Here is a 15,923-nt window from a genome sequence, read left to right on the forward strand (position 1 = left end):
TGGTATTAGAATAATATCGAAATAACAATTAGCGATTTAATGATTTATGCAATTATTTATTTCGAGAATTAACTGGGTAGTCTTTTCATGTCCCAAATATAGTCACAGAGGGCCACGCAGATGTTCCTGTGGCTAAAGCCCATTGAAGAAGCCACGACGGAGAGGATATTTTGAGTAGTTAGAGGAATACATAATTTACGGAATGAAAATCCGAATTTCTTCCTCTGATTCTTAAAGCGACGACAAAATAATAGAAAGTGGTCAATGTTTTGGGGTTCCAGGAAGGTAGGACACAGAGGGGACGGTGCCAGACCGGACCTGTATAGGTAAATATTTAATGGTGGGATTCATCACCGTAATTTTGTTATGGAGATTTGTAATTTACGAGTGGGGCACCATTTGTTGTCCCACGAAAAAGACAAATGATTAAATTCCGTCGTTTGGATTTTCAGTTTCGTAGAGTCTTTAATGTGGAAAATTTTCTGAACCTAGCCGTAGTGACATAAGCCGAACTAGGTATGACAGACATAACTGGTCCATCAAGCGATATCCGCGCAAGTGTGTCAGCCATTTCATTTAAGAATATACCACGATGGGCTTGAATCCATAGCAATCGTACCAGACTTAAGTTAGGAGGAGTTAACAATTTAAATGTATTGGCTACAGTAGTGTCTGCAGATGAAGTGAGCGATGTACATACTGACAGTGAATCAGTCACAATAACCACTGTTGAGTAATTTGAAGGAAGTTTCCGCAGAGCAAAGATAATCGATGCGAGTTCAGCCAAAAATATGGGTGTGAAATCCGGAAGGCGTACTGCATAAGACCAGGATAGTGACTCGGAGAAAATACCCACACCCACTTTCTCTTCATTCATTGACCAGTTCAAGCATAACAGATTAGAGACACGTTTTCTTCGTCGTCAGCTAAATCCCACCGATCCACTAGACGGAGTCCGTTAATGCCCCCCACCGCCGTTGTCGTCTGCCTAGAGCACACGCGTCAATATTAAAGCTGCCGGCCACAACATGGTTGCACAATTTGTCCAATGTGTTCGAAAACCGCGTGTATGATAGCCCTTTTACCTATATGCTGTGGAATGACGCTTTAGGAAGCAGGGGTTCACTAGCCCGGGGATCACTCATATAGCGTGTGTGGCCTTTGAAAATAAGCTGACCTTATGTCCAAAAGCCGTATGGCCTCCTCTTCCAGGATTTCATGCGTTAGAGCAAGCAGATGGAAGGATTCTTCACAAGTTGTTCAAAGATTATGCGGGTGCCGATCCTAAGTTATGAGCGTCACAGCCTGATAATACCTTATAATCATCCATAATACCCAGGCCAGTTGTGAAGATATTGATGCCTCGCAAACACTCGTATAAAAATCTGTCGAGTTTATCCTGCGTATTTCCAATCACGGGGCACCTATAGCGTAAAGTGATTCCATTCTGACTTTATTCCAACCTTTAGACGCCGCATTTACGTAACCGCCAACAAAAGCATGGATGGTGACCTGCAAGGTAGTTTCCACAGTCCACTTAAACGGCCGCCGCGTTTATAGGAGGTAACTTTTGTTTGGTTTCAAAGCCCATGGCGTTGCCGACAGTGGCAGGTTTCTCTTATCTTATTGGCTGACGAGAGGCGAGGAGCACGCAGAAAGGGAGAGGGATTCGGTGGGGCCGAGCTAGTGCAATGAAAGTGGATTATCGGGTGAGGAGATGGATGCCGGCATCTGAGATTGGTCCGCTTCTCCGTCCTTAGCTTGCGGAGACTCGTCGACGATAGCGGCGGCGTGCAACGTGGCGTTGAAATGGCACCAAAACAGATGTTGAGAGAAGACTTCGCAGAGTAATGTCGTAAACGTTCCGAAACGTTCTGCAACTTTACACTGCCACGCGAAATTTTATTATACGCAACGAAATCAATCATCCCAGGCCGCTACAATTTCTCAGTTTGGTTTGATTTGGTTTGGTTTGGTGCCTATGGGCATGGCTCAATCCACTACTGGGGATCGGCCATGAATCCGGCAACAGTTGGCAGTGCCAAAGCGATCAGTGGGCAGTCATCTTCTATTCCCTTCCCAGATGGTTGGGCTTTATTCGACATGTTACTGCATTTTTAGAGCGTACACGTCACTTTGAGGTGTTGAGTTTCCGTAGTTTTATGACGTCGCGTGACAGACAGGTGAACTAGGTGGGGCCTGAAAACATTTTCACCAATCGCGGAAGGCTAATGGTGACAAAGGCGTAAATCGGAAAGAAATCATTTTATTTTGTTTGGAGTAATCCCGAATAACCAGAATGTACACGTCCCCTTGCGATGGGGACTTTTCATGGTTTTCGTGACATCTCGTGACAAACCGGCGAAGTAGGCATGTCCACAAAAATGTTGAGCCAATCGCAAAGTGTTAAAGAAGGAAATGGAATAGAAACGGATTGCAATAGCGTCACGTTATTAGTGCCACATATTTGTGCCCTTATCGCTAACGGCTTTGTTTTTATAGTAAAACACAGATGTAGTTCTCGCTTGTAATAAATATCCTTTAATGTCAATGGTCGTTTTGCATTCCTTTACTGAACAGTTTTTTCATTTCCTTGAAGTCCATCACGTTGTTAGATTTTAGATTACCTTTGTCCATTTGAGACAATTGTAAGATATTGGAGATGATAGAATTCAATGGGTTTTAGCGTCCCAAGACAACACAGACTATGATAGAGGCCATGATGGGATGCTCTGGAATAGTTTTGATCTCAGAGTTTTACGTGCACCCAGCGCTCGGTCCTCGGTAAAATAAGATGTTGAAGCACTTCTTCCGTCGAAATGCGGCCACACAAGACGTAGGAATTGAATGCAATACGTCGCAATGGTATGTTACACGCAGCACAACGTTAAACCCACTGAACCGTGGAAGCGCTTGTGTGCAATCTGCCCATTTATGGACATCAGGAAACGATAACGTAAGACCTCTGAAGGAAGGGAGCCATTTGTACAAGAGCAAAACTGCAAGCACAGCCGAAGAAATCTGGCGTCATCGAGAACTAACCTACGCCTTCGGCTTTCTCCGCCCCTCATGGATTAAACACCCTCCTTCGTATGTGTAACACTAGACGCGACAAAATTATTTGTTACCATCTCAGCGAAGGTTTACGTACGATCGTCTTCAGAAGCTTAACGGCATGCTATCTGGAAAATGGCTTATTTTCATTTTCTCCCAGGCATGTAGCTTGGAACCGAGAATTGCTACTTGTAGTAGAGCGTGCGGACAAGACAGAGTCACTATAGCTGGAGGCATCATGTCTGGATAAAGTCGGAACTGAGGGAGAGAGAGGTGCAGTTATTGAATCCCTAGTGGTCAAGGCCTCCACAGTAGTCATCCATGGGGAGATGGGTGGGGCATGAGGTTTGTAGGGCTAAGGACTACTCGTTTTCATCACGTTCTGAAGCAGCTTCCATGGTCGATAATCGTCAGAGGGGCGTGCAGAACAATCTTAGCTTTGTCTGGCGTTGCTTGGGCAGAATTTACTTGTCGAGTCTTTCAAGTCGAAGTCACACTCAGCTAAAGCATAAGCGGCAAGTGAGCTTCACCACGCAAACCACCCCCAGCAAATGTTGAATGACGACAGCAAGTTCTGCACCTTTTACTTAATGTTACGAATCCAATGAATCTTTATATCTAGCAAGGCAACCCACAAGATGTCATTGGCCTCTTGGAATTCAAGACTGTTGCATCTTTCTTTCATAGAATCGCAATTCAACAAGTGCCCGAAAGACAAAGGCAAACGCTTTATTCGGAAGCGAAACAAAAAGCGCAGCGCTGTTATTTCCGTAGAAGAATACCACCTCCTGGTTCACGGCATCGCCTTCTCCAGTTTGATGAGTTCGAGGATGCCATCTTGCATCTCCTTGACGGCCTGGTACTCGGTCAGTCCCAAGCGGCGCTTGTTCGAGATGTCGTACACTCCACCCTCGCTTTCCGTGTGTTCTCCTCTGGTGCCTGCGATTTGAGCGGTTGTTCGGAAGTTCATTTGCCGTTGTACGTGTAGTGCTTTTGTTAGGCCGATACTTTTTTTTGTTTTGAACACTCGTTCTGCGTTTATATAATCGTGGTCGCCCCTTGCCCAATTCCTTTCTAGAGGCCTCTAAGGTATTCCTAGAAAAATAAACCGGAATTTATGTCGAGAATTTTTACAGAAAAAGCACAGCTAATGTCTCCCTTCGTCTTATAAAGTGGCCTTTTTAGCACATTGTGTGTTGTCGTCTGGCCAAGTCAAGTTGAGGGGTCGACCTATGATCCGGCTTATACGGTAACTCTTTGCTAACCTTGTCTACACAGCAAGATAAAGTAACTTAGCCTAGAATTTCCTTTTAGTTAATTCTTCTTCATGATGCACAATTATATATGCTAAATCAAATATAAAAATGTTTCTCCAAAACCTGAGTGAAATGCAGTAGGTCAAGATTATTATTGAGGTGGCAGCTCAGATAAATGTATGGTACAAGACTGGTGTTTTGTACTTGCCTATGAAAGCCAGCACCGGACTATTTTTTTCGATTAGACTAATGTTGAAAAGGAAGCAAATACTTGCTAGTACTCTTCGAACATAAACAGACATTGCATTTTGAACGTTTCAAATGAAAAGCCCCCCTGTGTTTCAATATGCACAGGGGCCACTCTGCTTCATATCGGCTGGAGGGTAAATGAAGGTTTACTTCTTGCCGCAACTAGGCAACTTGCCAAAATATTCTCAGACATAGGAATCTAGAACATTCTGCTTTGCTTCTAGTTATGGATTTTGTAATATAGAAAGGCTTTTCTTATGGTACAGTGTATGCGTGGCAGTCCAGAAGATGCGTCAACGACCACCTCAGAGAATATCACGCATTGTTAAAAGTTTCTGCATCTTCCCATATTGCTTACCATTGTAAGCGCTGCGGTTGCTATCTGATTTTCTAAGAATCTCAGATTATCTTCCGGCATCGAGATCAACAAACTCATGAGCTCGTAAAATCATACCATATCAAGAATAGGGGGAAGCGTGCCCCCGTCAAGCCATAATCATTTTTACGCCATAAGGAGTTCACCTACCTTGATAATTAGCATTTCACTTGCCTTGTTTTGCTCATATTGTAAGTCTCTTTCTGTCACGGGTGGTTCTGTTGATTTAACCTGTATCTAACCTCTGCTGTCGTGGGCATGTGAATGTGTTACTAGTGTTACTGTTCAATAAAAATTTCATCTGTGAGGGAAAAAAAGAAGCGCTGTCCTGTCTGCTTTTGTGTAAACGTTTGCCAGTGTTCCGGTGCACTTCAAGATCTGTTCAACATGAACTTTAACCAACTAGTCCGACTCTCCACCTTGGTGCTTTTCCCTTTTGTCGTACTCCGTTGTCATGTCGACCGTACCGGGGATTAATACAAAGCTTTAGTACTTTGGTGTTGTTGAACAAGTATGAGTTTGCTTCACCTTTTTAAATATATATATATATATATATATATATATATATATATATATATATATATATATAGGAGGCTATGGCTTCACCTACAGGTGCGAGGTGCTACACAAAGGTTCCGGGAATTCATTAGTAAAAATAAATGTATTCACCATGACAAGTAATCAGCACTGTCTGCGTCAAAGTAGTCCCCTTGAGCATGTATACACCGATCCCAGAATTTCCAAGTATGGCTTTTTGGGCTAGTTGGTTATATACATCAGAGGTGGTCATAGCGCTAGAAAACACGGACAAGAACGAGAGAACAGGACGAGCGCTAACTTTCAAGAATGCATGGAATCTCCGCAGAGTTTCTGCCGCGATTCCATGCATTCCTGGAACTCTCCAGGCGACAGTGCGTTGATGACCGCCTGCGATTCCGACTGGACCTCTTCAGAAGTGTGCAAACGACATCACTCAGCCTCAGCTTCAACTTTTGGAACAAGAAAAAGCCGCAAGGGACGAGGTCAGGCGAATATGGTGGGTGCGGCAGTACTGTGATTTGTTTGGAAGTCAGGAACTTTTGAACAACAAGTAATGTATGAACAGGCATGTTCTCGTGATAAAGGAGCCAGTCGTTGTTCTTCCACTTCTCCGGTCGTTTGCAACGAATTATCTCTATTAAGCGCCTCAAAACATCACAGTAAAGCTCGCTATACACGGTTTGTCCAGGTGGTATAAAATATTTGTGGACAATTCCATCTAGGTAAAACAAAACAAAAAACAATGAGCATGGACTACACATTGCGATGAACTTAACGTGCCTTTGTCGGCCATGGGGAATTTGGCGACTTCCATTGCGACGACTGCTGTTTGGTTTCAGGATCGTAGCCATAAACCCATGTCTCATCCCCGGTTATTACACTGGAGAGGAACGTGGGATTGTCTCTGACTTGTTGCTTCAGTTGCGTACAGACAGAAACACGGTGTAGCTTCTGTTCGTCACTGAGCAGTCATTGCACGAATTTTGCAGAATTGCGCCTCATATTCAAAACATGCGTCAAAATTCGCTGAACTGTGCCGTACGATTGTCCTACAATGTCGCAGACAGGCTTTATAGTTAGCCTGTGATTTCCAAGGATTTCCAAGGAACTTCCGCTATCGTTTCTGGGGTTCTGCTCGTTGACGTGCGTCCAGAACGTTCATCGTTGTCACCCCACATGCGACCCTCTTTGAAGCGTTTATGCCATAAAAACGTCCTACTTTGGCTCATGGCGTCGACTACCAAAAGCGTCCTCTAGCATACGATGAGTTTCTGCCGAGGTTTTGCCAAGTTCAAAACAAAACTTGATGCAAATCCTTTGCTCCTTGAAATCTGCCATTTTGGTTGTTAAGAAATGCACCAAATTAGTGAAACAATGCGTTGCAAAACAACACTTCGCAAAACAGGGCTTCTTCTCAGATGCAAGTCCTTCAGCACACTGATCCACAAGGCACACTGCTAGCTACATCTAGCGGCGGAAATGTGTACCACACTCAGTTTCCCCGTGATTTTCAAATTCCCGGAACATTTGAGTAGCACCTCGTATAACGCGGTGGAGTATATCCGCAAACAAAGTGGCTCCAAAGGAAATTTTGCTGCCTGCTGACGACTTTGACCTTTTTTCAATTTACATATTGATTAGCCGCATTATAGTAATTTCAGTGAAGCTCTGAGTGGCTCGGGAATAGTAAATTTTGGTGCTGCGTCTCGCTGCCCTCTCGATTTACCGCATGATAGGAAGTTGTCCGGGGTTACGTAGTTGCAACATTATCGTAGTTACTAGAAGCCCGCAATCCAACGTTTTTATGGCAGTGTGTGTCGACTGCCCGAGATATATTTTTCGATTGGCACGAAACAATATTTGTACTGTGATTCACACTCTATATTTCAACTGTGGTTTACACTCTATATTTTATGTAAATACAATATTCGCTAAATGATGTTTGCGCAGAACTCATAAAGGTCATGCAAGGCAGTACGTCCGGTCCGGCTGACAGCACATGCCTTAACCCTTAACTGCGCCGCTTAACAATTTTGTTGAGTGTCATCGCGCAAACCCTACAGAATATCTAACGGCAAAAACTTTTTCGCACCTTCAATGTGTCTTCCTAAGACGCACTTCTATGCAAATAAAAACACAATATGTTTAAGCAAAACAGAGTTTGCTTAAACGAACATAATAATTTTCATAGCACTTGGTGAGAGTGTGACCACCACGTGCGCTAAGAGAGCGATGAAGCCTGGTGCTCCCTGTCAGTATTCTTGCGAAGAACACCGTTGAGCAGGTTTATAAGGAAAGGTAAATTTAAAAGAAGAAACTAATAATCTAATTTGTTAGATCATTAGCTTTTGTTAGGTCAACAATATTGTTGATATGCCAGTTAGAGGGCAAAGGCAACGTGCATCAGTAATGTTTAGGTTTACCACCTACGATGAGTACTCCGTTTTTACAGCAATGCTTTCAGCGCGGTCTAATGCACTCGGAAACGTTATATCCGCGTATTCGTGGTGTCCTGGGAGAATTTTATCGTTCCCCAATTTTACAGTTAAATAAAATTAGCGGAATGAAACGATTGATGTGAAAGTTAAGTGCGGGTTAAACAATTATTAAATTTAAACTTGCTAAATGGGGTAAATCCTCCCTTCCTGTTTCTTGAGGGGCGTTATATATAAAACGCTTACAAAGTTCCCTGACTGCCTTACCATCAACTTTACACTTGGAGAGAATGGGAGTCACCTTATTAATAACTGTATGACTTTTAGAAATAATTACTGAATATTCGTTCTCTCCCTTCTGAATACGTTGTACAATTAAGGCACATAGTTCGTTTTCCTGGTCCGCTTAGTCAGCTAAACGGGGCACGCTGTTTATACTTGGCGGAAATAGCACGTTGTGGGGAATGTGCGATTTAAGTTTAAATTGTATAGGCGCTGTAGAAAAATACTTATTCCAGCGTTCCAGTGCATTCCATGCGTACATTCCAAACCACATAAGCATCACGCTTCACGGAAATAATCATTGCCTAGGAAAATCAGCTCTGTGGAAGCCTGCGAAGTGCAGGAAAGTTCATAAACAGGAAAGTTGTCATCCAACCTTTTAAATAATACCTTGTTTAAATGTTTTTAAAGTGTTTCACGCGTTAAGGCAGATCCGACTAGCAGTAGGTCAAACAATAGCGTAGATGATGAGCACACACATTTAATCTCCTTGGAGATGGTGTTAAAATCTTGTTTCCCTCACAAGCCTTAACTCAACGCTCAATGCGTCACTTCGCATGCAACCTTTGTTTGAGGCAATGTCGTAAGAGTATCTGTTGATATGCACGATGGGCTCGGTGCAGGTAAGTATAGCATCCATCAATATTTTATGCTAGAATCTATTAGCTTTGCACTTCATCGTTTTCTGGAGTTTACAAGCTTTCTTTCGTTCCAGACAGCAGCCGTTTATTGTAGCTGACTAAGCATATCACTCCCAGTTGAATAATTTCTCGTGGTAATTAATCACTTCGCTCAGCTGAGGAACGTCAAGCTGTGCTGTAATGAAATCAGAGTCACTGACTTCCAGTGATGTAATTTTAAACATTTTGGAGCTAACTTCGGCCCTTCATTCCGTGCTGAGATATATCTAAAACGCGCTTCTTTTTGAAGAAATATAAACTATTTGAATTTGGTTTTACTTAAAACATTATGTCAGACTGCGCCTGTTTGCAACATAACATATTCTTTAATTCTTGTCGCCGTTATTTACGCTGACTAAACTTTCACACTCTTAAAAAAAATGCCACTATTTTTACAACCGCTAAAGATACTGCACAGAACATGCAACTCCACAACAGATATTCCGGCCATGTATTCTGGCAACATGACTCATTCTGTAAAGCTGATGCTAGTGCCACCTTATTTTTGTGACACTGCTAATAGCCAAATAGCTCCCTTTTATAAGGACGCGTGTATAGCAGCGTTTCTTTTATATATAAACTCTATCACTGCCATTTATGAAATTTATGAAATTTATATACGTCGTCTTGGTGCTGAGTTAGGGACATTGACACTGCTGCCTAATTTCAGAACATACTTTTTTTGTATTTCTGTCAGTGTATCATCAATCAGGTTGGCCTTATATAACAGGACCTATAAAAGCTTTTTTGGCAGAACACGTATGATTATGCAATCCTATTATCCACACAAACACCCATTGATGATTAACTCAAAATGGTTAAGCGGTTGTTGAAAACCGTCATTTTGCTTTTCACATCTTCCTTAATATAATGTACATGTAAAAGCTAAACCTTTGACGGAAAGATATACTTGCGCCAGTGCTTCGCTGTTGTGAGCGACTCCGTATCCCACTGTCGGGTCTGCTGCACCATCAGTCCGGCACAAACGTGTACCGGTTTGCAAGTCAGATTTGTTCAGACTTTGTAGGACCAGTGTTAGACGAAGGGCTGGCCCTATGACTATGTGTGTGTGTTTTTTTTTTTTTTTTCATTGTGCTTCGTCTAAGCGCGGATACTACAAAATCCATGCACTGCTTAGGCAAAGATGGGTGCTGTCATGCTGTGCGTCCTCAAGCTTTGGCCATTCTCGAACGCACCTCGAACTTGCAAGTTGTACTTGGCGGCGGTGGAGTCAAGCACAGCCTTGTCGGAGGCCAACTTGGGCAGCTTGATGTGCACGCTGGCTCGGATGGTGGTACCCAGGTTGGTGGGGCAGAAAGTCAGGTAGCCCAAGCGGCTGTCTCGGGAGAAACGAAGTTTCTTGCCGAGGATCTGCACCCCTCGCACCATGCGCCCGTACACCTGGACACGTAAAATTGCAAATCATCATTATAATTTATTTATTTTACGTATAAGTACCTGAACTGAGACATTACGTGAAAAGTGATCAGTGAAAACCAAAGAAAAGAAAGGTGAACAATTCACTTAACAGGGATAAGTATTCTTAGAGATGTAGAGGAATAAACAAGAGAACACCAGCAACCGCAGCTTTTCGACAGTCGTTTTTCATAGCAGTACTGGGAAAACTGCCGGAAGCGTGAATAAAGTGAACCTGAAAGAATATTACACACAACGAGTTTTAAGCTTGCTCTTCACAACATATTGTCTTTCACTGTGAAGAATAGTGATTCCGAATCAGCATGAATTTCTCACCGGTCGCTCCAGTATCGCAAATCTCGAAAGTTTCATGACACAGATCTCCGCACCGCTACATCAAAGGGGACAAACTAACACCATTTATTGTGACCTCAGCAAAGCTTTTGATGTAGTCAGCCACACTGCTTCAGATCAAGATTACACACTTTGGTGTTGACTCGTCAATTGCAATTCTCTTGCGCAATTATCTTCTTAACAGGTCATCTTATGTTAACGTCAATGACCAAACGTCTTTTTTTTTTACTTGGCAACTAGCGGCGTCCAGCAAGGATCAGAATTGGGATCACTTCTTTATTTAATTTTAATTAATGACGTTCTTTCCGCTATTCGGAATTATTCTTTACTTCTCTGCGCCGATGACATAAAGATTTTAAAGGAAATTCACATTGTTGATGACTGTCGCTAACTGCAGTCGGACCTGTTTTGTTTTTTCTAAATGGTGCAAAGAAAATCACTTCACCTTGAATGTTGATAAAGTTAAAGTCATGACTTTCAGCACGCAAAACAGCAAGCATTTCTTTTCCTTATTCTGCAGATTCCGTACTGTTCTGAAATGTCTGGGAGATCAATGAACTCGGTGTACTTTTTGATACAAACTTACACTTTTCTGCCCACACTAAATGCATTGCAATGCGGGGTATGCGCTCTCTTGGCTCTGTTTGCAGACTATCGAGAGAATTCAATTCTATTACACCGTTCGGCAAGTTGTAGTCGACAATCGGTCAACCTCAACTCGAGTACGCGTGGGTCGTCTGGAGAGGCATTTCTAGATCCAACAATGACATTATAGATTGAGTCCAGAAAAAGTTTCTAAGCATTTATTCTCACCACTTTGCTAACACGAACGCTGGGCCTTGCTCTAGCACTGTTGGATCATTGTCATTGCCCTTACCTCGCTGCCGATGTAATCGCGCTTACCTTTTGTTTCTTTTCAAACTCCTTCACGGTATCCTCACCTGCCCCGAACTCGTCAGTTGTATCATGTTTGGTATTCCGCGCAAGATTACCAAAGAACATAGACATGTCCATGTTCCTGCCTGTCATCACCAACACTCCACCGTCCCCACAATACAATCGTTATAACGCTTATTTTTATGATCTTGATATTTTTTTATAATTCGCTGTCGTTGTTCTTTTCCGAGCTTCGCGTTGTTGTGTCAGAGTTTCACATGTTGTTCTACTGCCTTTCTCCTCCGTTTTTTATTCGTTTCTTTTTAATTAATACCCCTGTCAAGCGGGCAAGTTAAGTGCACCTACGGGGAGTGCACTTCGGGACCTTGAGTGACACTTTAGGCTACGCGGTTCTAAACGGGAAAACAGAGTGCACTCGCAGTAAAAAAAAATGGCGACAGACTACGAGCGCGTTTTGTGAAAACGTAGATTAAAAAGAGAAGTACTTCTAAAAAGTGATTGCCTTACGTTGTATTATTAATTAAAACAAACTTAATCTATGTTTTTTCAACAAAAAACGAAAATATTTTTTTTATTTAAGAGTGTGGCAAGTCAATGCCGGCCAAGAAAAATGCCTAGCCAATCCAGAACGACATAGCGGCGGCGCGAGACTAAATAAAGACCGCAACATCGCCCAAGGTTAGCGGTATAGAAAACATCATGCTGGCAACTCTGGGCTCCTCACCAAAATTTGCTTTTTTATGTACCCAGAATGGAGGCCGAAATTTCCTAGTCAAGTCGACCAGTTGAACAGGCGAAGTGAAACTCGCTGTACATATTTTTTCGCTGCTGCCCATATGATTAATGATGGACCCGCCTATGTGTATTGTTCTGTTTATAATATTTTCTGTGTTTGTTTTAGCCAGGATTGCGTTATCTCGCGAGCGCTCACATGAATTCACGGGGAGATTGTTAAGACTGTCAACAACTTCATCTTCGGCGATGCCTTATGTCTTGTGTAGCATGTGCGATCATTTGGATGAATCGTCTTGGTGGTGACCCTTTTTGTGTATGTAAGTGATCGATTGTGCGTGATAAGGAATCGGTTAGTCGCACTAACCTGTGTGTGTTTATTTGACCAGAAATTTAGTTCGCTCCGCGGTAAAGCTTCAGGCTCTTTCTGTGTTCTCAAATTGCGCAATCTGTTCAGATCTGTGCACCCATTAACCTCATGATTCCAAAAAGTCACGTTAGAAACATGATCTTTCCGTTTTCTTGAACCAGTAAGCTGTTGCCGGTTAGAGCTACGGGAAGTCCGCGTGGCAGGTCTTTGAAAAAGTAAGGCGATCGACTGTTGCAATGCACCTGTAGATCGTCAGCGCGTTTGTCAACGCAAGTTATAGGCTAACTTGTGAATCGATAAGTCGTGAAGTGTGTGCTGCTATGAGATGCAGAATATGCAAAGGCACAAACGGAACCGAGATCGAGTTTTCTCAGACGTGCAAAATGTTTATAATAATCGGTTCAGGTCAGCCTGCTAGCTGGAACCATGCAGTGCTGATGACATGCTGATTGCAAAATAAACTGCACCACCATAAGTTCAGCAACTGCCTTGCGGAATAGATAGCATTACATTTGCTAAATGTGTTGAGCATCGACAAGATCGAGCGACCTACAGAACGCTGATTTGCGCACAGCAAGGTATGTCAAGGACGGGTGGGCTGGGCCACGGAAGCTAAGAAACCGCCACAACAAACAGGTGGGAGGGCAGGTAGGTGAATGGCTTTGAAGTCCACGCGCAGAAACAAATATAGGAATGCTAGGCGCCGCCACGCCGTTCAAAAACCAGGTGAATGTTGAAGAGTGCGACAGTGACTAACGTAACAGAAAATAATTTTAAGAGGGGGGGGGGGGGAGAGGGGGGCGCACAAAAGGCGTCAAGAACGAGTCGAGAGAGCGTCTCGTCACTGCCCGATCGCTCAACACCAGACGGCCGTGGCCAGTCGCCTAGCTGAGGCTCACCTATCCTGTCGTAACACGTGCTAACTTAGATTTCTCATAAATAAATGCAATATAGTTTCATTTCTCTTCAGAATAAGCTGCAAGTGTAAACCTTGCGCCTACGTTCATCTCCTGCGTGCACACGTTGAAATCTGGCGCACGCACGTACGAGGAGAGGGAGGCGATAAGAAGGCGAGCGCGGCACGCCGTCGCGTGACTTCACTAGGGACATCTCCGCCTCGCAAATCTAGGAAACCGCACAAGACGAGATCTGGCAACACTGGCGTGTTCTGGTGGGGATTCAGTCGCTCCCGTTGTGCGACGAGGCGCCATTTGATCCTGCTCGAACAGAATATGAACGCGTTTTAGGCTATTATTTGTGTGCAAGCGCTGTTCAACCACTAAAATGAACTTCTGTGTCCTTTTTTTACGCATTACATTTTATACCATTGAAACCGCTGGCGACGAGGCTACGCACTCGGCCAGCAAAGTGCGTTCCGTGAACGCACTTCGACCGGAGTACACTCTGCAGCGAGTGACACTCCACTTGCGACGTTTAGATTGGGCAAAGTGCACTTAAACCGAGTGACACTCTCCGTAAGTGCACTTAACTTTCCCGCTTGACAGGGGTATTACATTGCGTTTTGTTGTAGATACACTCTAGTTTTCACAATTGTTCGTTTTATTCATGGTGTTTTTGTTTCTAATGCATGCCTACACCAGCACTCAGACCTTAGGGTTGTTCCTGGGCACGGTAAATTATTGATTGATTGATTGATTGATTGATTGATTGATTGATTGATTGATTGATTGATTGATTGATGTAAAAGCACTTCTCAAAGCGCACCTCTTTCAGGTTCCCTCCCATCTGCATGGAGATGATGCGCAGGTGGTCCTCCTCGTTGACCCACACAAGGAACGACTTGGCGTTGTTGTGGAAGATTCCTCTTCCGGTGGGCCAGAAGCGACAAGCGTTGGCCGCCTGCAGGAAGCGGTCGCCCTCCTTGAACAGGAAGTGGTCGTCGATGAGCTGCTGCTGCGTCTCCTTCGTCATGCCAGTCAGCGGGTAGTAGGTGCCCTGGTGCTCACCGTCCAGCGAGTTCAGCACCTCGACCACTTTTTGCTCCATCTCCTTGTACTGGGGCTCCGTCAGACACGGGTTGAACGGGAAGCCCTGAGAAACAGAAGCGCTGGATGACGCTGAAGGAGCAAGGTGCCGATTTATTGGTCACCCTTTCCAGACATTGCCACTTTGTACCGTTCACTTTTTGAAACTCACAACTATCATAAGTATCGGTGCGAACGTTAACGTGTGATGTCTCGACCACATGACAGCTTGCGTCAGGATTAAACCACTTCGTGGAATCAAAACTGCAAGGATATGGCACATATTTGCAAACAGTATCGAGATCCTGGTGTATTATGTAGGGTTGACTGTCCCGGTATTATCACGGACAACTGAGTTTCTTGTGCACGTCTAGTACATTCATAAAAATTTCTCAGCTGTGATTTATTTTTCGTACAACTGTTTCCTAAGCGAATGCTCGATTATTTTCACTCCATTTTCATTGCGCATTCTCAGAAAGCTATTTCTGATGGTGTCACTGCTAACGCTGGCTGAACTCTAGGAGGAAAAAAAGACAGAACTTGCTAAAACATACGATATTGTTTCATCAGTCCTTTTCCCCCACCAGTGTGTTTTTATCGACTACCGGGCTCGTTAGGAAAACATTTTTCATTGCGCATTCTCAGAAAGCTATTTCTGATGGTGTCACTGCTAACGCTGGCTGAACTCTAGGAGGAAAAAAAAAGACAGAACTTGTACAATATATGTTTCTAAAACGTACGATATTGTTTCATCAGTCCTTTTCCCCCACCAGTGTATTTTTATCGACTACCGGGCTCGTTAGGAAAACATTATGAGATATGCTTACCATTTTTAAATTGAAGGCCTTGCTTCTGATGTGAAATGTATTACGAATAAAAAAATGCAGTTTCATCGTTAGCGTACTTATTTTTATTGCGAGAGCCATTATAGGGACACTACAGTTGGGTGCTAGCCGTTTGCGCCGATGTCATGCTGTCACAGTATCGACTCGCAAGCACAGCAAATTTGGGGATGGTTAGAAGGGCTTGGTAAGGTTAGAAGGAGTACGATTATCTAGGTCAATTACTGAGAAAGAAATTTACAGAAGAATAAAATTGGGTTGGAGTGCATACGGCAGGCTTTGAGAAATCCTGACTGGGAGCTTACCACTGTCGTTGAAAAGAAAAGTGTACAATCATTGCATTCTACTGGTACTAACATTTGGGGCAGAAACTTGGAGGTTAACAAAGAAGCTCGAGAAAGAGTTAAGGACCGCACAAAGAGCGATGGAATGACAAATGTTAGGCCTAAAGTTGA

The 15,923-nt window shown here is 43.5% G+C and overlaps 1 protein-coding gene across 1 annotated transcript; it reads right to left on the reverse strand.

Moving 5' to 3' along the window:
• Positions 1-3,817: 3,817 nt before the first annotated feature.
• LOC119450711 (arginine kinase-like) lies at positions 3,818-14,699 on the reverse strand. Its single transcript, XM_037714233.2, has 3 exons — positions 14,367-14,699; positions 10,069-10,273; positions 3,818-3,993 (listed from the first exon to the last, which is right to left on the reverse strand). The coding sequence occupies exons 1-3, from the start codon at positions 14,646-14,648 to the stop codon at positions 3,848-3,850; spliced, it is 633 nt and encodes a 210-aa protein (XP_037570161.1). The 5' UTR covers positions 14,649-14,699; the 3' UTR covers positions 3,818-3,847.
• Between the last annotated feature and the right edge of the window lie 1,224 nt (positions 14,700-15,923).

This window comes from Dermacentor silvarum, chromosome 4 (assembly GCF_013339745.2).
Source record: "Dermacentor silvarum isolate Dsil-2018 chromosome 4, BIME_Dsil_1.4, whole genome shotgun sequence".
NCBI classification, from domain to species: Eukaryota; Metazoa; Arthropoda; class Arachnida; order Ixodida; family Ixodidae; genus Dermacentor; species Dermacentor silvarum.

Bases quoted from the DNA above. Each gene is read 5' to 3' on its own strand.
- LOC119450711 (XM_037714233.2), bottom strand. From the start codon at position 14,648: ATGGAGCAAAAAGTGGTCGAGGTGCTGAACTCGCTGGACGGTGAGCAC. The intron at 10,274-14,366 runs GTGCGCTTTGAG...TTACGTGTCCAG, and splicing joins TGGGAGGGAACCTGAAAGAG to GTGTACGGGCGCATGGTGCG. The intron at 3,994-10,068 runs GTGCGTTCGAGA...CTCAAATCGCAG, and splicing joins GTACAACTTGCAAGTTCGAG to GCACCAGAGGAGAACACACG.